The following is a 22172-nucleotide window of genomic DNA, read 5'->3' on the forward strand; positions in this document are numbered from 1 at the left end:
CAATTGAAAACCTCAGTTTGTTTGCAAAACAGCTAGAGATTCAATGATAAAAATATTTCTACCACATAAGAGATACCCAATTTCCAGATTATAATTGCTTTTTTTATATTTAATTAACTGTGTAGTTGTGCTTTACAGCCCAAGAGCCATCCAAACAGTTTCTTAACACGGCCCATTGTAGAAAGTTCCAGTTTCCTAAGTGTAGTTAAATAACTGCTGTTTATCCTGAGCTCATTCACAGCTTGTGTCTATATACATCACATCTAGACCAGTTTGTTACACAGCTGCAGCATGTCCGTTCTGCAACTCAGTTCAGATGCACACACCAGTCAGTGATTATACAAGCATTCCACTTCCAGGCAGATCCACCAACTTAAGCCACCTCCAGCAACAAATAAGCAGGTAAGTGGCTCAAACTGCCTTTTTTTAAAATCAGACAGCAGTATTCTCTATAATTAGACAAGCTGTCTTCTCCAGGCTGCTGATCTACAGCCCAGGCAAACCCTTTTAGTGTTTGCAAAGTCTCACATACAATTTACACTGACAGTATTACCTACCTACAGGACTACTTGCTGGAGTAACTGAAGGTGGTTGGGATGAACCAATGGCACTTGGTGAAGCTTTGTCAAAATCCAGAATGGACTCCTTTTGAAAAAAAGGATCATCAGTTGGGAGAAAAAAATTAAACATCCTCATTTGACAAGCTGCTGTTAGCTAATTAAAGCTAGATTCATATATTCAGTGCAAACACACATTGTCAGCACTGTTTTCCCGAACCCAGTAGGAATTGGAGCTTTGTGCTACCAACAGAAGAGAAAAACATACTTGCATGAAGTTGTAAGTCCCTTGTATCTGAGTCATCAGATCCTGAAGTTTTTCCCTTCTCAATACTGGATCTTTTGGAAGAGTTGAAGTAGAGCAAAATTCCGCAGCTGGCTGATGTACAGGTTTAGGCACCTAATAAGGAGAAAAGGTATTAAATCTAATACTGGAAGCAAGACAAGCTGCCTTATCCAATATAGTTCCAGGGTAACCTGTGTCAGACACTGTGGACCAAGGAATTCTATGCTGTTATTGATATTCCCTGAATCAAGCTTTCACTTTGTTAAAAAAAAAGCTTAGTGTTGTCACAACCAGTTAACACTCCGTTTCTTACAGTTGAATGTGCAGACAATAAGTTGCCTGCATTTAGCGCAAAATTAGGCACCTCCATTTAAGGAAGCCAACATTTAATTTGAAGGCCAGAACAAACTTAAAAATCAAAGCTGCATCACTCAAGGTTTAAAACATACTTCGTCCCAGTAGAGCTCACACTAATAAGTACAGATCATGTATTAGGATGGCATTTCCAGATATTCTGAAGAAACTGCACCTAAGATACATTGCAAACACATTACTCGGGATTAAACCAAAGTGCTTCTGCTAACAAGCCACTCTCAATGCACCAGCTCCTGCAGGAAGTATTACATGAAACTTTTAAAAGTTTGGCATGAAAAATACACCTGCGCTCCCACATGGGAGCTTAACTTTTTAGCTAAATAAGGACTTCTGCAGGGCCTTATTACTCCTTGTTTCAGATGGTCCCTTAACAGTTCATCCCAACTGGTTCTCACTTCACTTTAAAGAGGGAGATGTTTTGTCAGAGAATAGGCAAGTCTAAAGTATCAAAAATCATGACAGTAAACTCCTTAAATAGCAGAAGCCCTGTTATTTACAGACCAACAATAACAGACCATCTAGATAGTCTAACATCTTTCAAAAGCAGCTTGGGGAAGAGGTAGGTTAGTTATAAGTATTTTAAAGCCATAATTTTTAGTGATTCTCTAAACCTTTACTGCTCTTATATTTGACTATGCAGGTAGAGGGAGGCAAATCTGAAGACATTCAGCAGTTGCATTATTTCAACTGGCTCAAATGTTGAGAAACACAGAAACATGTCAAAGCCTTTACTTTCCTACAGTGCAAACAACTGTCTAATAGGAAGATACTACTTCAATATACTGTATAGCAGTATAGTATGCAAATATATGTATATATATACATTGTATATATATACAAATATATACATATATAGAACATATGCTATAAATACAAATACAGCATACATATTTGTATGAAGTCATTAGAAGACTATGGCAGAAGTTTATGTGTCATGACATTTAATTGTCACACTAAACTCAAAAATTGATGTTTTGGGGCTTTTTGTACTAAAACTGAACACTTTTACATTTCTTCAACAGTTATTTGGAGCTAAATCACTAGCATTTGAAGAAATTTCAATAGCATGCACAGGGAAGATTTAGTGAGCTTCACAAAGCATAATCCATGTACGTGCAGCACATTCACTATGGAGGACTCAATTTCAATCTGTGTAGCCCACCTGACAGCTACTTGGTGAGCTCTGAGAAGTTTCACTTTATTCTAGAGCTAGAGTAGTGCATCTTTGTGCTACTCTATCTTAATTAGAATTTCTGATGCACAAGCACTACCTGTAACTACTGACTATGCAAGTTTATATTGCTGTACAGTTTCCAGTAATGACCAGGAACTAAAGTTATTAAGGATCTAAGTGCAGGACACAAGATAGTTGAATAAAGTTAAATCTCAGCAAGTTATATATTAAGTTACTGAGAATCTGAATCTTCTTGTCCATCACTTGATTAGCCCTCACTTACAGCCAGACTTCATCTTAAAACACTTGCTGTCAAGATAAATCCATTATGTGTCCAACTGATTAATGCTTCTATTACCCACTTCCTCCTCACTACAGTTTACCAAGACACAAGTATACCAAACTGGTTCTGTATGTTTTCAAACAGATAACAGAACCTTTTCACCTTTAAGTCACCTAGTCAGGTCAAGTCTGGCAGCGCCTGAAGGTATTAAGATTGTCCACTAGTTACATAAGTTAGACTTGTACATTAAACACAAACAAGTAAAAACAGCCTCAAGTGCATGGAAACCGAAGAGACTACAGTGTTTCACTTGTGCTTGTAAAGGTGATAGTCTTCTGTAATTGCTTTTACAATTTGCTAGTCTTCATCTCCTTCCCCAGCTCATACTCTGTGTGTTATGCTGGTAGCATTCTTTACTTCAACTAGAAGAGCAAGCACACAGGGTTACAGATATGATATTAGGGCTTTAAGCCAGGATTGAAACATTGACACTCTCCTTTCTGTAGGAATGGTTTTCTAGTTCCTGCATATATTAAAATACACCAGCCAGAAATAACAATACTGAAGTTACCTTACTGATTTGCCAGTTTGCTGGTACTTAGGTGTTCAAAACTAGAATATTTAAGTGCAATACAGAGCATACATGAAAAAGTATGAAGTATTTCAGGATTTATGCCTCTATAAAAAGAGATGCTTTGAAAAAAGAGCAGGTACTTGCCATCCTTATGACGGTTTTAAACCAAATTTTCTTTCTAGCCTACACTTAGACACTGTTTCTGAAAGTCATTACAAGCTGGTAGCAGATTGAGTTTAGTATAAGCCTTGTTAGTCCAGCTCACACCAAACTTACACATGCTGACATCACTTAACATTAGTGGTTCAAGCAACATTCAGATTAGAGTTTTACACAGTTTAGGGTCTCATTTGTCTTAACAATATGTTTCTAAAGCCTAATTTCAACACTACTTACACGCAGCCAAACTGTTCTGTTTTCACATAGCAGGCCACAAAGTGAGCTCTAACCAAGTTTGCTGGTCCACAGGTTGCACAAACATTTAAATAGAACAGTTGAACAAGCCTGTACATCAGCTCACTCTGCTGTCTTAGGCTCAACTTCTTTGGTATCACACCTTATGGTGCATTAAGTTAAATAAGCATATTTTATAATCTCAAAACCTAGCAGTTTACTAAAGCATCTCACAACTCTAACAGTTATTTCAGGGAGAAAAGTTAATTTCAGCTCCAGAAAGCAGCAGCAGTGACACAGGCCTTTTATCTACCATGCCTTGACCCCTGCACAAGATCTTTTATAGATTCTCCCCGGGAGTGAAATGGATCCAGCTACAGCACTGCATTGCCTCTTCTTTCTTCATATAAGCAAAGGCAAGAGAAATTTCATTATCCAAAAAGTTAATTTTAATTCCTCTTTATATGTACCTCAAGTCAGGTATCTTCTTTTTAAAGAACTTGGTTATGGAAACTAGGTTGACATTACACTATTTTCTAATCATTCAATATACTTTTGATATTAGAATTTGTCAATAGCTACTAAGCAAGAATAAAGCCAGCTGGTGTTTCACTATGGTTTATGTAAATAGACTTTGAATACTTTAAAAATATGCTCTGTTTACTTAATTCAGCAATCCACCTAATCAACCTCATGTTCTAACATTTAATTTAGTTTAATTTTGCTGGCATGCACACCCAGACATTATTATGAAGATTCCTAGGCAGTTTGCAAGTTTCTCCAACTGAGTGGAAACCCTCCTTTTTCCTTACTGCATCAAAGTTTTGTCCACAACTTAAGCCATCCATCTGTCCACCCTATATAAAACATAAGAGCCTCGTCTCATTAGGAAGCATCTTGCATTTAAGATGTAAGGTAATCTGACACCAGAACTTCCAAGGCACCTTAAAGTTCTTAAGACTATTCCAATACTTCAGAGAGTTTCAGTTACAGTAATACTATGCATAGCTGGGTGCACAACACCTACATGTGCTCAGAGTTATAGTGAGGCAACCAGGTTTTGTACCTGTACCACCACCACCAGTGGACACAAGATTCTACTTAGCTTGTGTAAAGAAGAATCAAGCTGAAACACCTTAATCCCATTTTGTTACCCAGTGCTGCATGTTACATACTCTTTTAATTTCATGTTCAACCTTCTGTTTGCGATCCCGCCTCTAGGCACAAGAACATCCATTTTTCAGTTATGCCAAGTTTACTGACAAGATTTCAGCTTAATCATTTGCTAAGAGTAATATGGAATGAATTGATTTCTGCTTTCTTGCAGAAACAAGATAGTAGTGCTGACAACAGCGTGTATGAGAATTGATCAATTCCCCGTATTTTCTTCCTGAACTCTAGATTAAACATTGATTTTAAAGACATAAGATAGTAGACAAAGAGTTCAGTTATCTGTTTTACAGTTAGAATTGTTGCTACCTGAGCACAGGTGAGAAAGAAGGTAATGTAACAGAGGCTAACAGCCTGCTCAGCTGTAAGCCCTGCAATAGCTTTCATTTTACATTTCTAAAACAAACTATGCTATTGTTAGACTCTCCAGGACAGCAGCATGGCTTATGCATTCATCTGGAAATACATATTTAAGCCCCTGTACAGTTGGTATTGCTTGATCTAGATGTTAGATCTCTCTTGAATCAGCAGCTACTTTAATCAAAAGCCTAAAAAATTACTGAAGTGCTATTTGCATGCAGCCACAGACAAAGTATTTGATCCCTGGATGAGTCATACCTGCTTTGTACTGATAACAGTGGACAGAGCCAATAGCTAGGGATGAACTAAGTTAATTCTTCTGTCTTATGCATAAAGCAGTTATTCAAGGCTCAAACACAGCAGTACTGTGTTGATGTAAAAAGCAAAACAGACCATCTTGCTATTCAAATATAAAGTTTAACTGCCAGAATTATTTCCCCCAAGAAAGAATAAGTCTAAATATAGGCCTACAAAATGCACCTTATAAAGCCTCTGCTAATAGGTAGCTTTAGTCCAATACACTAATGTCAAAAGCTTATGACAGGTAATACTACATATGCCAACTCACTTCTTTGGGTTCCATATCAAACTTCTTTGGCCCCATCTGCTCCTTTGGCCCAACACTTGCAGCTCCCCAGGACTTCGGAGGGTTCTGTAACTGCTGTGATGACACTTGCTGCTGCCTGTCAGCTTTCTCCCAAGCCTCTCGAGTCTCCTGCTTCTTTTGTTCTGGCTCCTCCCTAACATGTGCAGCCCAAGCCTTCACAGGCTCCTGCTTCTTTTGCTCTGGCTCTTCCCTAACAGGCATTTCCCATGATTTCAGAGGCTCTGGCTTCTTTTGTTCTGGTTGCTCCCTAGTTTGGGTTACCCAAGGTTTTTGAGATTCCTGCTTTTGTTCTGGTTCTTCCTTAACTTTGGTTACCCAGGGTTTTGGGGACTCCTGCTTTTTCTGTTCCTGCTCTTCCCTAACTTTTGCTACCCATGGTTTAGGTGATTCCTGTTTCTTCTGGTCCTGCTCTTCCCTAACCTTTGCTACCCAAGGTTTGGGGGGCTCCTTCTCCTCTTGGGCACGTGCTATCCAGACCTTCGGAGCTTCTCTCTTCTTCTGTTCTTCCTCCTCAACACGGGCCTCCCAGGGCTTTGTAGACTCACGTTTCTGTTCCTCCTCTTTAACACGAGCTTCCCAAGGCTTTGGAGAATCTGGTCTTTTTGGTTCTTGCTGCCTAACACGAGCTTCCCAAGGCTTTAAGGTCTCTGGCTTCTGTTTCTGGTCTTCAATATCGACAAGCATTTCCCAGGACTTCGGAGGTTCTTGCTTTCTAGCACACTCGGCTTCCCAAGATTTGGGTTCTTCTGGCTTCTTCTTGACAGAGTATTCTGCTTCAGGCAAATAACGCCTGTTGAGAAACTATATAGACCAGAGAAACTTAATGGCTCCCAAGAAAACATTTTGCTACTACAGTTCAGGTCAGTTAAGTTAGGTCACCCAGCTACTGAAAATTTCTGACTAAAAGGAGAGCCTAGACAGTTTAAGCACTAGCCATGGAAACTATGTGGACAGCCATGGCTTTGTCCTACAACACTGCAGACTAGCTTGGCACGCCACAAAGAAGCATGGAACAGTCTTGAACAGCCCAAGTAAAGCATACTTGAGCTGAGTGAATCTACTACCCTTATCCTCAATGCTAACTGATGGTCCTAGGCAGTGACAGTATCAGGCTCCATTATGATTTTTGTAAAGGTAGCTCTCCTCCTAAGCATCTAAAATGTGGTGGTACTGTATTAGTACTATATTAGACATTCTGCTAAGCATAGCAGCACCATCTCCCCCAAAAATCTTTGGCCCAGTAACCAAGTATAACCCTCATTGTTAATGGAGTTTAAATACCAAGAAGTCAGATTCTTGGACTTAGTACCACTGGACTTCAACTCCAGGCTGTGTTTACTGTCAGTAAGTCTGAGAGGTCAATGAAGATGTTCTGAAGTTTTCCTGAGTTACCACTTTGCCATAAACAGGAAGTAAATATGAAGTGAAGAATGTACAAGGCTCACTGGCTGAGATTTTTTTTTCCTGACAAGTCACCAGAAAAGCTTTAGTCAGGTAAGTGTTACCAGTAGGTTACAAAAACTTGTTCTAGAGTACACCCTCTAGTGGGATACCTAAGAAATCAGGATTCAGCATTTTAAGAACCAGTATTTCCACCTACAAAAGGACACCCCTCCCCATCTTTTGAATCAGGTCAGTGGGTTTTATGGTATTGCCAATTGAAGCTTGCGTACTCAACTCAGGAGTCTGAAGGGCTGTTGAAACAGGTCTACACACTCTTGTGTACACAAGGCTGCCTTGGGATCCCTACTTTTCTGACAAACCAGAGCAAGACTAACACCATCCTCAACCCCACCGATATCAAGCCTACTGCAATAAGCTTAGCTTTTAGAGACAGCTTTAGTAGGTGTGTATTTTCTCTATCCCATAGTACATAAAAGATCAGTGTGTTTCCACTCTAATGGCTGATGCTTTGGTTTATTCAGGAAAGTGCCAGAGCATTAAAGTACTATACTGCTTCATGTAATCCTGCCCTATTTATCCAAAAATACCCCAGAGAAGCTATAAATTTGGGGTTAGAAACAGAAATGCAACCGAGTCTTTAACGCTTCCCACATAAAGCAACACCTATGTTGCCCTTTTACGTTTAAAAAAATAGGACTGCAGAAGAGTAGTTATGTTTCTGACAAATCAATACTAAAGGAAGACAAAAGCAGTAAAGTATCTTACCTCCTGTGGTTGTATTTCAGACTTCATAAGCTCCATAATGGATTCTAGAGAAAAAAATGTTAATTTGTTTCAACTGATCAAATGCAGAAAGGCAGATAAAACAGTAGCAAGTCCCATTCCATTAAACAGTACTGCCAATTGCTAAACCAGATATTCTGAAAACTCAGCTTGTCATTCAACATGCTATTTTTAGACAAGCTTTTATCTTCTGATTTGATTTTACATCTGCAAAAGTTTAGAGTTAAGCAAGAAACATTTTGTAGTATCCATAGTTTGGTTATTGTAATATATAACACTCCCTACACCAGACAATTCTCACATCTTCAACATGGAGACTTGCTCAGAAGGCAAAAACATCCTATTACTAAGAATTAGATTTTCTTCTATGACATTAGCCAGAAGAGGGTTGCAAGACTTGCAGTGTTTATTTTAGTTACTACATTGCAAGTAAACTACAGCACAGGATTAGATTTAGCATCAAGTTATGCAAAGTTAATGCTCAGTTCAAGCTTATCCTAACATTATGATACAGAAATTGAACTCTGTAATATCCCACCTGGTTCTTTGACAGACTCTCCTTTTGACATCTGTCTTGTTCTCTCAGATTTTCTATTTACTTCTTCCAATTCTTTTACTGGCACAGTGGTGCGAGGAGTTGGAATACTCTCAAAGTAGCCAGAGTCTAGAAGTTTGGATAACAGGTCCTTCATGTGTTTATCTGAAGAGCAACAAGATCCACAAAGATATGAAAATTTAAAATTAAGGGGTATTTAAATTATAGATCAATACTCCTTACTTTATATAAACTGCAACTTCTCAGAGTTCACACATCTTGCTGAGTTATAGTAATAACCTGTTTTAGTAAAGTACCTGTTAAACTGCTTTATATATTACATCTGAAAACATTTTTGCAATCTAGAGGTAAGACTGCAGCTTGTGTTTAAATGCACACAAGGTGAACACTGAGCCACCTGGTCTCCCACATGCTTAGAAAAGGATTTGTTTATCATCTATAAACCAGCCAGCATTGATACTAAAAGCATGTTGTGGAGTTCACAGCATAGGTAAAGCTAAACAAAGTCACTATGTAGCTGCCCTGTAAGACCTTCTTCCCAGTGACAGGATGGGAAGTCACAGAAAGAAAAGTTAAGAACTGCAAAAACAAGCAGGAAGGGGGAAAGCAAGAGCCTGTTCCAGAATGAATTTAATCCTGTGAAGTTTTGTAAAAGAGTCAAAGTTGACATGGTTGAAGAAACAACGATGTACTGAGAAGCGCTATCCAGTTTCCTCCTTTATGCAAGAGACAGCAGCCTAGAGCAGAGAGTAAGACCTCAGAAGTAGCAGTGATACTAGAAATTGTTTCATACGAGCTAGAGACAGGGCAGCCGTGAGAACAGGAAGAATACTCAGGGGAAGAATACTCCTACCCATGACAACCATATGAACAAGAACAGTAGCTAGAATTTAATACCGATATAAAAAATTGTCTTCCAAGGCAACAAATGTGAAGAAGTCATAACAGTTTTATCTGAAGTTTAGCTTGCACATAGAAGGATGCAAGGCTGACGCTAAAGGGCTAGAGATACTGACAAAATAATCACAAAAGTTGTTTAGATGATAGCCAAAAAGCTACAAAAGTTTGGAGTCCAAGATAACTAGGCAACTATCAATTCAAGTCAACATATACAAGGCTAAAGTTACCAGCCTGCAGCAGTACAAGGCCAGCCTGCACTTTACATAAAAATAGTTAACACTTAGTTGTCAGTTCAACTATCTATATATGGAAATTAGATGGGGTACACATTAGTGCTCTGGTCTAACAGTTTCAACATTATTGTCAATGACAAATGAAAGATTACTGCCACACAGCCATCACAAGATTGGAGTAAACAGGACAAGCGAGGTCTGTTTGCAATCGGAAAGACACTACAACTCAGGTAAGGATGGTTTCCTCAAGCCAGTTCTAAACAGGAACATAGAACGTGTATGTTGGCTTAAATCAGGGTTTTTGAAACTAAGCCACAGATGGAAGAATATGTAGAGACCGACAGATTTTGGTGTGCTTGAAAAGTGAGGACACTTGCAACAGGTCAAACAAAGACTGCACTATGCGTGATTAGAGATCACAGCAAGTTCTATTAATGACCATCTTTCCTAGTATGGTACCCTGCACTGTAGTCAGACAACAAGTATGAGCCTGAAGTTCCTAACAAGAGAAGCAAATATTCAGAGCTGTGGGACCTTCAGCTGGGGGCGAATGAAGCTTTGTAATACACATCAGTATACTCAACTAAGCATTTAATAGCTGGGAACAGTGTTCCAATCTTAACCCATTTGCACAGAACTACCCAAAAAGTTTCCCACTGCTGGTTCTGTAAGGTATTCATGCATCCACTTTTTAATTACTACCATCATTATTCCTCAGAAAGGTGCTAGTACATTGGTAGAAGACTAAGTCTTTACCTGGAAAAAGAAAGCATGCTGTATTGTTATTGATCTGTACTTAAACAGAACAGCAGTTCATCCTTGGATAACCAAGTTACACACAGCACTTTGAAGTGCTTAATTTAGCACCCTTCCATGTATATTCACTGGTTTTAAGATGTTTAAATAGCACACAAATTTCAGATCTGAGTTATTTCTCTAGATGAGACACTCACATGTCGTTCCAACCACCGGTTTCTCACTTCCTTCTAGAAGATCCCAGAAGTAGAGAGATGATTGTTCCATCTGGTCTTCAACACTAAAAACAAACGACAGTTTTACCAAGTAGAATCACAGCCAAGATCAAGTGTTGCAGTATCCCAGTATCCCTCATTTTAAGACACTAGCATTCCAAATGAAGGCTGTATACATGGAGTGAATCCTACACCCATAATCTACTACTGAAAGTGAGTCATCTGTATCTGCTTGTGCATAATTTAATCTAGCAAATGTAAACTCTTTTGTTTGTAATTAAAACAGATTAGAGAGCCTAGCACTATCCCACAAGACCATATGGCTGAACTTTATTCCAAGCCAGGATTCCCAGACAGGGAAACAATTGCTGTTTAATTAGCTGATCACCTTTATCAGATGCACACATGCAGGGGCAACCATCAACAGCTCCAGCCACTATGCTAGTCACTGAGAAACTTTGACATAGGTCCATGATCCACCCCACCCCCTCTAGACAATGGATTTTGAAGTCCACCATGACAAAATTTAGTATCCCAAATGAAAGGATTATGCTTCTTGTGAAAGTGTAATACGACAGGAATAAGCTAGAAATAAAGTTATTTCACTGGGATGAGACACTCCTATTGCGTAGCTTTTTATAAGCAGCTGTTCTTTAGAAATTAACTTAAGAGCAAAGATTAAGCAAGTTTAGCATATGACAAGTGACTAGAAGTTTTAGGAACTTAAGACATGTTTGAATATAGAAATAATTACTCTTATCCATAAAGTGTTTCAATTTACCACCTAATAACTACTTTTCCCATATTTAAATACAATTCTTAATACACCTAAACACATCTTAACACATCTTAAAAACAGGCTGTCATGCTAAGCATAAGCCATCATAGTACAAGCATGGTACCAAGTTCGTCCTGACGTACACCAAATTTGTAGAGCCATTTTGAAGCTAATAGCCAAAGCGTCTCAGGATTACCACCTTACATTCCTTCGGAATAAAGAAGCACATGTAGATCATCATGTGCATGGAATATAGAACAGTTCTTCTGTGTTTTGCCACAGTTTTTCACTTCATGAATAGCGAGATCTCAGGGAAGCAGCCCACCACCAGCCTCCCTGCTTATGATGGTATTTGGACTATCTCCCCTCAACCCCATGGGGAGACATGAGGGGGCAGGGCTTGTATGTAACTTGCACAAATGAGGCCGTAATTGCTGCAGGTTTCTTTTAATGCTCCGAGTGAGGTAAATCTGCTCTATTCCTAGTCTCAGACTAAAGCAAGTGTAATGAACAGAATTTTAATTAGCGTCCCAAAACATAGTATTTCAAGACATGGCAATGTCAAACAGTACATTTGCTGTTATGAGTGAAGCATACCAATTAGACAGAAATCTTGAACTTACCTCAAGTTCTCATTTCTTTCTGGACATGTCAGTTTTGCAAATCTTATGAGGTAGTCTAGTTCTTTAGAAGGCAAGTATATTGCACCATTCACACCACCTTTGAAATCTTTCTGAACATGCTCTTGAGTGAAGTTCTGCAGTACATACTGGACTTGAAGTATCGTACGCAGTTTTTTCTTCTCTGCTTCAAGCTTCAGTAGACTCTCTCTTCGCTGAGCCTTCCTCTGTGCTTTCAGCAGCTATTTTAATACATGATTTCAACAGTTAAGCACAACGGTTTAGTAACAAGATTTGAGGACAAAACACAGTTCTAGTATTGATCATCCTACATTGATTGAATTAACTGTTAATTTTGGTTAGATAACAGACCCTCCTAACTCTTCAGATACCCAAGATCTTTCAAGCTCTTCCTCTGGAAAAGCTTGCCATTTATCTGCTAATTCTCTACATATCTAGCTTTTAGTCAAACTGGATAATGGTAGCTTCACTTGTGATAGGCCTTTTTGATATTTAGATCCTGATTATGCCTGCTAGTTGCATTATTGTAACAGCTTTCACAACTGAATATAAGGAATTGATACTGATGCACATTTCTAAGCGTAGCTGACTTAACGTTTATCACATGAAGTTAGTGATGCAGAAGTTGTCTCAAATTTCTCCTAGTGAGACAACTGCCTTTTCACTTTTGACTACTCCAATTTAAATGATACAGCAGAATCCTACAGTCACTCTTATTGCAGAAGACTGAAGCGTTCATTAAATAAGCAACACAAGTCACAGAACACACACAGCACTCATGCGTTTGAGAAGTTTCTCATCATGTCCTAACAGAATTATGTTTCAGAAGCTACCCAAGTAACCAAAGAATTTAAAATGCCTCATCATCAGGTATCTTCAGTTTCTTTACAAGATCTATGAAAGTTTCATTTTCTAGAACACATTGTAAAGGGTATAAGGATGTTGTTGCCAGAATGGCCCCTAGAGTTCCAATAACAGGTATTGGCTGTGGAATTCATACTGGTAGGAGTAAAGCCAAGGAAAAAAGAAAGTGGGTTAGCCTTTAAACAAAGCATAAGTTCAAGCACAAACATGAACTGGTAGAATTTAGTGCTGAATTACTAAAAAGACCTACAGAAAGATACAGTGAGTCACAATCCTTTATTTCTGATATTTTATGGGCAGCTACACAGAGGAAAGCAATAGGAAGCAATCCAAGTTTTTACATTCAGCACAGCAGTTTCTACATTCAACATACAATGACTGAGGAAACTCAAACCAGCAGCATTGCTGAAAAGGCTCTTAAATCTCTGCTCATAGTGCTTAGAGATTTACTGCACTACCTGGAATTACTATATATATAAGAAAAGCCTCTCCAGCAAAATTGTTTGGGTCTCAGTCAAAACCAAGACAAGACATTTTACCAGGCTTTCAGCATTCTGTAAGAGGCAGAGAAATAATGCCAGAGGAGTGACTAATCATGTTTAGCATCCCCAGAATTACCTTGGATCAGATCTTTTCATAAGGATAGTATTCACTTGAGCCAAGAGACAGTTTCTCAAAAGAAAATACTTGCTTACATAAAAGTAATGTATGTAGTGCTTTAAACCCTGAATAAAGACCTAAATAAAGCACTAAATCTGTGACTTGCCGTAATTAGAGACAACTACAGCAGAGTAAGCGGCAAACTCCACAAGCATCAGTAAAATTTTACCGAGAGCTGTACTTCTCACTGAAACCAAAATTATTTAACCCCAGCACTTTCCCTCAGAAACAAAACATTCTGTTTGGACAGGATTGTGGGATGTCACCTAGCTCAGCCTCCAGAACAAAGGTTACACTGAATGAAGACCAGATTGCTCAGACCTTTGAGGAGTCAGGTCTTGAAAAGATCCAACAACAGATTTTACTACTTCTATTGACTAGTAGTCAATTATCTGTGTGACCATTTTCCTCCTATCTAGTTGGAATCTACCATTTAAGCTTATGATCATTCCTTCTCCTACCGCATGTCTCAGCAAAAAGCCTGGCTTCATCCTTCCAGTAATCTCTTCAGTGTTTGAAGGCTCATATTGCATCTCCTGCCAAGCCTTCACTTCACCAGGCCCAACAAGCCCAGTTCTTCCAGGATCTCCTCACAGGTCTCATTTGCCAGGCCTCAGCCATTCAGAGGCCCACTACTGGAGTCACTGAAATTTTCCCATAGTCTTTTGTGTACCAAGTGACCAGAAATATACACAACTGGTTAACAAGTACCAGATAATCAGTTCTCCTTAATCTACTGATTGTCAGTCTAAGCCTAGCATTCACTGCTCCAGGGGTACACCTAATTTACTTTGCCTGCTGCCCACAGGGACCTGCATGTCCTTTCCAGTAGAGCTGCTCCCCCAACAGTCTGCACCAATGCAGGGGTTAAGTCCACCTCAGGCACAAGCTACCAGCAAGATGGTTAATAGTTTCAAGCCTAAGTAAACTGGAGTCATCTCAAACACAGCAGAGTTTCAGTGATAATTTACTTAAGCACAAGTTCTTACAGGGGTACACAGTGAATAACTGTATTGTGAAGGTCAATGGTACACAAAATTGTCAACATTTACTCCACTCTACTCACTACTCCAGACAGTTTAAACACATTGTTCCCCCCCCAAGCTCCAAGACAGAAGCTTCTTAGTATTCTGCATATTGGCATGTAAGCGTAGCCATTAGAACAGTAGCTCAAGCTTTGCAGGTACCTCTTGACAATACAGAGAAGAGCATTTTATACTTACATCTTGGCTAAGTCCTGAAAAAGTCTTCTGAAGCTCTTTGGCAAATTCCAAGTTGTGTACTACTTCATCATATTTCTCTACTGCCTCCTACAAAGGAAGAGATAAAGTGGTTTTCATGCTTAAGACTACTGGTTGCATCTCAATCCCCTTGTACTTAAATTCTCACTCAGAACTAGTCATTTAGTGAGTACTACTCTGAAATTGTAACTTTTTTAAAGATATTACCATAGAGTTATAGAACAGTTTGGGTTAGAAGGGACCTTAAAGATCATCCAGTTCCACCCCCTCGCCACAGGCAGGGACACCTTCCACTAGACCAGGTTGCTCACAGCCCCGTCCAACCTGGACTTGAGCACTTCCAGGGAGGGGGCAGCCACAGCTTCTCTGGGCACCCTGTGCCAGTGCCTCCCCACCCTCACAGGGAAGAATTTCTTCCTTATATCTGAAAGAGGCTAGATTTAGATTAGTTTAAAGCTATTAACCCTTGTCCTATTACTACATGCCCTTGTAAGAAGTTAATTTGTTCAATCAGTTTGATTGTTCAGTTACTTGTATTCACTTATTTGTAGTATACAAGGCATCACTACACCTACACACTACTCAGCACAATGAAGTACATGAGTTAGTGTAAAGCACTCATCTGGTAGCTTAAGTTGTCCTCACACAATTTATCAAGCAACTTCCAAGAACTAATTAGCATTTGGGAGAATAACTTCTAAGACACTAATGCCCACACATTTTAGGAAGACTCACAATTTAACACCAACAACTTGCTAGACAGATTGCATTAATTGTGCTTTTAACAACGCAAATCCCAGAGTAGAAATCCCCACCTGAAAACTTCAAGAACAGTTACCACTGTTCTGATGACAAGCTGTAACTCAGCCTGCAGGAAAGCAATAACTTTCTTTTGTCACACCTGTTATTAACATTCATGAACAGCATGGTGGAAGAACAGTACTGAAGAAAGTCTGCTCAGCTTGCAAAAACAGCACAGTATTGCCAGTGAGAGTCTTTAACTTGCTGGAAGCTCCTCATTTTTGAAACAAATGTTTCCTAAAGGCTAGCACACACAGTAACTCTGGCAAGCATGCACCCTAAGTAATTACAGTTTAATCCAAACTGTTTGCAAAACAAGTTCATCACCAGCTGTGTACTACTTCCTCTGTGTGAGAAACAATGAAAAATATAGATGACATTGAGTTACATTAGAGCTCCACTGTATTATAGACAGTTAAGTTTCTTTAGGCAAGTGTCCAAACTATTAAGCTCTGCTCTAGCTTCAATCCCCAGGTCCTAGCATTTGTACATACATTGGGAATTTGCATCTGAAAGGTACAAATGCAGTATTTCCGTACCTTAACCACTGAAATGAGGGTCTTGCCTAGATTAAATACTGAGTTGATACATGCCTCTACACTAGTCATCTGAACAGTTTGATTACCACTGGTCAGTTCACTAGCAAGACTGAATCAAACTCCCCATTTTAGAAGCCTGAGATATTCTAGAAACTGGGATAAAAATACTAATACTTTAAAAGTTAATCTCAGCTGGGAATATTGAAAGCCAGTAACCAAGTTAACTGCCATTTTCCAGAGTCACTGCTGCTGGATGCATTTGCAAGAAAAACATGTACCAAAACCTTCACCTCTTTAGCTCCCCACATCTTAATTTCACTTTCACCCAACAGCTTTTCACAGTCCAGAGTGTATACCAAAGATAAACAGTCAAATTTAGAAGTAGCTTTAAAACACATTCAAGACTAATCAAGCTTACATGGCATACTGCTCAATAGCCTCAGTGAGACAGAAGAGAACAGATTGTATTTAACACCTATGATCTAAACACAAAAGGCTCTTGCCCACCCGATTACAGATTGAGTTGAGGACTAAAAGGTCATCGTTCTACTTCAAATCATCAGATTCAATTTATGTACTTCCACACTTGAGATAACTACAAAATCTGATGTAGTATGTTAAGTGCTAAACGATCATTCACTCCAATAGGCCTACTCTACTTTTAAGAAGCAAGTTATCATTTCCTCTTATGCCATTTATGTCTAGTTCTCATTTACAAGCAATTCAGAGTAAGGAAATAGAATTTGTGTTCTCATACTGCTGCACTGTGATAAATCTAACAGTCAATGAAGTACTTTTCCAACTGGTTCATTAGCAGGATCAGCACTACCACTGAAGTGTTGGTGCTCTTTATCACACAATTGTTCTTTAGCATGTGTGAAGTACATTTTAAAAATGTGACTCCTAGATGACTAGAGCATTAGCCTTTTAAATTACGTGACAGTGCTACTCAGACATGCTTAAGAAGCAATAGCTTTCACACTCTAGAAACTTGGGTTTCATTTAGTGAATTTAGAGAGCCAGAAGCACTGTTTTAGCACCAGGCAAGTTTAAGGTAGCTCCAGAAAGTGGATGACATTGAGCAGTAATCTTACATCCTGGCATTCCAAATTCTAGCAACCCGCAGAACAAAATAGACATCGTTGTAACAGCACTCGAGAGTGCTGCTGACTCCCAGCCACCTAATGGCAGCACTAGAAGGACAAGAGTATTCCCAACTAAGTCAGTAACTCCTGGCTAGATTCTTGTATTAGGGAAGCCTGTAGATCCCACTCAAGTTAGACCCCGATGTTCCTTTCTACCAACAGGGACTGTTTGCCAGTTACACTTTAACATCTACTTGTAACCAACAGCACTGTGCAGCCAACAGGCAATTTCAAGTAACACCCTTTAATAAAGAAATAACAAGGATTAATTAACTACCCCAGACACCTTGAGGTTTGGGCTCTAACACTGTAATGCCATATAGACAAGCTGTATACAAATACCTCATCAAGAAATAAAGGTGCAGGAGCACTGAAGCTGAAAGTTTACAGAGCAAAGTTAAACAAAGACCTTCTAGTACTTCAGTACACAACATGAAGGTTAAGTAGGAGACAAAGCTCCTGGGCTCACCATTCAGCTTAATTACCAATAATTTGTCCATTTGGTTTTGTGAAAAATACCACTGGAAGCCTGCAGGCATTACTTCCGTAAAACTACACCACTGCCTCCTTCAGTAACCTGTCCCCTCTGACACGCTCAAAGGGTTTGAACATAAAGCATAAAGCAAACTTACCAACTGGTCTTGATTGAGGGCTTCTCCTTTCTTCAGGCGATCTTTGTAATCTTCTAGTTTGAGCTGCAGGAAAATCCAAAGTAAATTTTTTATTTTGATTTCTGTCAAATGTGGAGTATGGGGTATGAGTGAAGTTACATATTGTTTCTGTATTTTAAGCCATCTGCATACTGCAACAGAGTAAGAATTTCACTACTTCCTCTCATTTTCAGAGGGGACAAAGTTCTGCTATGCCTTTGATTTGGCAGTCTGTGTCTCCAGGACTGCCTATTTCCTTTTCCTATCTTTCATCTTTCAATTTCTTACTTGCATTAGTATTTCTTAAATGAAACAAAAGTAGCATTGACTCTAGATCTTTAAGGGGCTTCAAACATATCCTATGTCCTTATTTTAAATTAGGCTTTTTTAGCTCTTCCAAGTCAATGCTGGAATTTAGTTACTTCATCCTTGAATAATCCTACTTAATTTTCCAGAGCAATTTGTCAAAATCTGTCTTCAGTTATGTCATCAGAATTTTATAGCACTATTGCTTAAGAAAGTAGACTAATGTCTTCAGGGAAGAAATAAGATTTATTTCTAATATGCTGGAAGCAGTCTTTAAAAGCTCATGTAAACTATACAAAACTAAACTATTAGCTATTATAAGCTTCTTTAGCCATGCATGGAAAAGAAAGGGGAGTTCATTGCCATGAATACCATTGAATACTATTTCATTTGTATTTCTACCCACACAGGTTTTTACTGACACAGTACCTATAGAAGCCTAGGGCTAGGAATACTTTCCACTCATTTCAGCAAGCCACACTTTAATTTGCTGGTGAGGCCATACTGTCATTCACATGAAAATCAAAGATACTTAAGAAACATACAACAGTAAGCTTCCTTAGACAGAATTAAAATACAACTGAAGATTGGTTAATCACACAAAGAAAACATGCTTATCTGACATTATTCAAAATTACAGCATGATGCATGACATGAGACAGCAGTAATACTGCATCTCCTGCAGGAGGATCAAGTCGTCTAGCCACATGGCCAGAAGTCTGATCTACTCCCTTCTCCTCGCCCTAAGACATAACACAAAGCTTTTCAGACATTTAGAGAAGCACAACATATGCATACAATTGCTTTACTTGTAATCCTGATGCAGTAACAAAAACAACAGAACCAATATTTATCTTACAGAAAAAAAAGCATTTTCCCAATTAAAAAAAAAAAAAAAAAAAATCACACTCATTGCCTTCAGTCACCTGCCAATCAACTGAAAAGTCTTAAAATGCAAAAGCCTGACTAGCCATAGCCACGATTTTAGGTATATCATTACCTCTGTTCTTATTAGCATTGTTCTGTCCCCCTCTGCACCCCAGAAAAGCAGTTCAAAGCACTAGAGCAGGCTTTGCACGCCTTCTGTATAAAAGCTTTCTAGTGAATAACATTTGTCTGTATTTTAAATATAGAAGTCAAAGACTTATGCAAAGTGAAGGGCAATACATATTTAATATAATCTGACATTTCCATGAGTCAGACAAAACACTGTTCTAATTTCTAATTTTACATGCATTTCTATATCCTAATATTAGATGCACATAATCAATAGAAAAAAATATGAAGATTTCTGCTAGACTACAAACCATCTCCAAAGCAGATCCAAGTTAATTCTGAACTGACTCAGCCTATTAGAGAGGCATCCCCAGTTTTGATCAACATTCATTTACTTTTGCTAACTAATGGGCATGCACTGCAAGGCCGGCAGCTGAGAGCAGGTTTCTAGTTAGCTGCATTCATGATTCCCTGAAACAATAACATTACACTCACACAATGTCAAAAGCAAGTAGCCTGTTTCAGAACAGCAGGAATAAAGACCACTGCTCTTTGGTATACAGAAGTTATAAATGGTCACAAAAAAACACTAGCAAATCCACATTTAGGTCCTTTCACAAGTTATTTAAAAAAAAATAAATCCACGATTACTCTCTCTGTGCACACACCACCTTATTCCAGCTATTATAAAACAGGCGCTGAGTTTTACAATTAGCAGCCTCAATATTTGCCATAATGAATAAAAGCAAGATTACCTTCTTTTTCTCAATGTTCCTGATCTTGTGTTTGAGGCAGATAAGCCCATTGTCAATGTAAGTCTCATAGGCCTGGGAAGGAGAGGCTGCCGAGTTCAGCACCGACTGCAGGGGGCTGGCGGGAGGCTGGCCCTCCCCAGACAGGTTCACCTGCTGCTTGGCCGCCTTCATGCTCTTGTCCTCCCTCTCCTCTGACCGGCCTGAAGGTGACGATGGGCGACGGAAAGGGGCTTGGGAAAGCTGCACCATTGAAATGGATGGAGCTGCAAAGAAACTCCTTTCATTTAGCTCTCTCTCACCCCTCCCCCCCCCCATCCGCCTTTTTAAAGTTACATCCTTTTCTTATCACGTATTCCAAACACACAGCAGCAAAACTGAGCCTCGTTAAGAATTTATCACAGTCATTCACTCTTCTCCCTCCCCTTTCAAAAATATCTGTAGCAGGAATTTCAAAGCAAGGCAAACTTTGTATTGTTCAAGTCTCCCCGTCCATCCAGACACCAGAAATCCTTTACATCGGCAGAATTAGACACAACAGGGGATGATTCCAGAAACCCAATATAGTGCCCATATAAAACTAGGCAGGTTTCCTGCACACATCACCCACAAGGGAAAAAACTGCAAGCAAGCAATTGCAAATCACGCCGCCAGCCTCGCATCCAGGCTGCAGCCTGAATGAAGATTTAGAAGTGGCACGCCTAAAGGTATAGCCCCTCTTCTTCTCACCCCCCATTAAACCAGTTTTACCCCTTCGTGACCTTCACAGCAATCCAAGCGAGAGTTTAAACTGAAAAGATCTCAATTGAAAACACAACGGCAAAAAAAAAAAAGAAAAAACAAAACAAAACCTACTTAATAAAGCAAGTAGCACACTCAGTTACAACAGCATCATTCTTCATGAGGAACTGGTCTCTGCCTACACCCATCCAAAAGATGTGCCTGTGCCAGGGCAAGGCAGCAGCTTGGATGGGAGGGGCCGGGCTTTAACCTTGAACAGGGAATTTCTGTGCGAGGTGCTCCGCCACCCTCATCTTCAACTACTTACTTACACCTGCTCCTGGGAAGCAATGACACCACATTTCTGACCCCCCCCGCCCGCCGGGGAGGCCCTGCGGCACACGACCTCCGCGGGCACCGAGCCGCGGGGCTGAGGAGGAGGAAAAAAAAAACTGCTTTTCGTCCCCCCCACCCCCCCCGGGGACGCCCGCTCAGCCCCGGCCGCGGCCAGGGAGGTGCCCGCCGAGGAGGGAGCCCGGGGTCAGCCCTCCATCACGCCCTTGCCAGGGACGCCGAGGAGGCGGCTCCCGGGGAGGGCACGGCGGCCACCACCGGCCCCGCACGCCTCGCCGCGGCGGCGGAGGGAGAAGGGAACAGCGGGCGGCTCCTTCCTGCCGGCACCGCCGTCCCGGGATTCACCACCACCACCGCCGCCGCCGCCGCCTCCTCCTCCGCCGCTTCCTGCTCCCGCCCGCCCGCCGGGGCCCGCGGCCGGCCCGGCCCCGCACCGCCCGCCTCCCCGCTCACCTCGGTGCCCGCACACACTCAGGCCCGCCCCGCCGCCCGCCCCCCGACTCATATAGCGGCGGCGGCGGGGCGGGGCGGGGCGGGCCGGACGGCCCCGTTTCCCCCCCCCCCCCCCCCCCCCCCCCGCCTCCCAATGGCCGGCGCCGCCTCACCTGCCCGTCTGCTTTCCCGCCCTGCGCCGCCGCGCGTGACGCGGGGAGGCGTGGGGACCGTCCCCCGGCCGCGGGTGGGGAAGGGGCGCGGCGGGGCGGCTCCCTGTGAAGGTCAGGGTGCCCCCCCCCCCCCCCCCTTGGATTGTGGGCCGGGTAGGGGGTCTGGGGCGTCAAGATGGCGGGCGGGGCCTGGTGCATCTCCAGAGCCTCGCGTGGGCAGCGGGGAACAGGGCGTCGTGAGAGAGAGAGCACAGCCCGCTGTCGGCTTCCTGGGGAAGGGACGTGTGGCGGGATGCCGCCCCGCGCCTTCCGCTGCCCCTAAGGGAGAGGTGAGGCCGCGATGGGCGCGCGTGTCTGACAGCCGCCTCTCAAAACAGGCGGCCAGGGCCAGGCTGGCTTCTCCCTGAGGGCAGCCCCGAGGAAAGGGTCTCGCCACCCCAGTGCAAGGGGGTCCCGGCCTCCACCTGCTCACTGGCGTGGGTTGGGTGGCCGTG

At 41.2% G+C, this 22172-nt stretch overlaps 1 protein-coding gene across 6 annotated transcripts in view; it reads right to left on the reverse strand.

The window, feature by feature from the left end:
* The window catches only part of CAPRIN2 (caprin family member 2), a 34727-nt gene extending 13130 nt beyond the window's left edge, over positions 1 to 21597 (reverse strand). For 2 of the 6 annotated variants that reach the window (XM_032986402.2, XM_032986401.2), the window contains exons 1-10: positions 20003 to 21445; positions 17928 to 17990; positions 14793 to 14879; positions 12028 to 12266; positions 10609 to 10691; positions 8505 to 8666; positions 7949 to 7992; positions 5741 to 6580; positions 826 to 957; positions 558 to 645 (exon numbers count right to left, since the gene is read on the reverse strand). In XM_032986402.2, the coding sequence (XP_032842293.2) occupies positions 558 to 645; positions 826 to 957; positions 5741 to 6580; positions 7949 to 7992; positions 8505 to 8666; positions 10609 to 10691; positions 12028 to 12266; positions 14793 to 14879; positions 17928 to 17990; positions 20003 to 20317 (2053 nt within the window). In that variant the 5' untranslated portion in view covers positions 20318 to 21445. Of the gene's footprint in view, positions 1 to 557; positions 646 to 825; positions 958 to 5740; positions 6581 to 7948; positions 7993 to 8504; positions 8667 to 10608; positions 10692 to 12027; positions 12267 to 14792; positions 14880 to 17927; positions 17991 to 20002; positions 21446 to 21526 lie in introns of those variants that run through there. The other 4 variants (XM_042795495.1, XM_042795496.1, XM_032986403.2 and 1 more) reach the window with 4 other exon arrangements.
* Positions 21598 to 22172: the final 575 nt, after the last annotated feature.

This window comes from Tyto alba, unplaced genomic scaffold, assembly GCF_018691265.1.
Source record: "Tyto alba isolate M040663 unplaced genomic scaffold, T.alba_DEE_v4.0 Super-Scaffold_21, whole genome shotgun sequence".
Taxonomy (NCBI): Eukaryota; Metazoa; Chordata; class Aves; order Strigiformes; family Tytonidae; genus Tyto; species Tyto alba.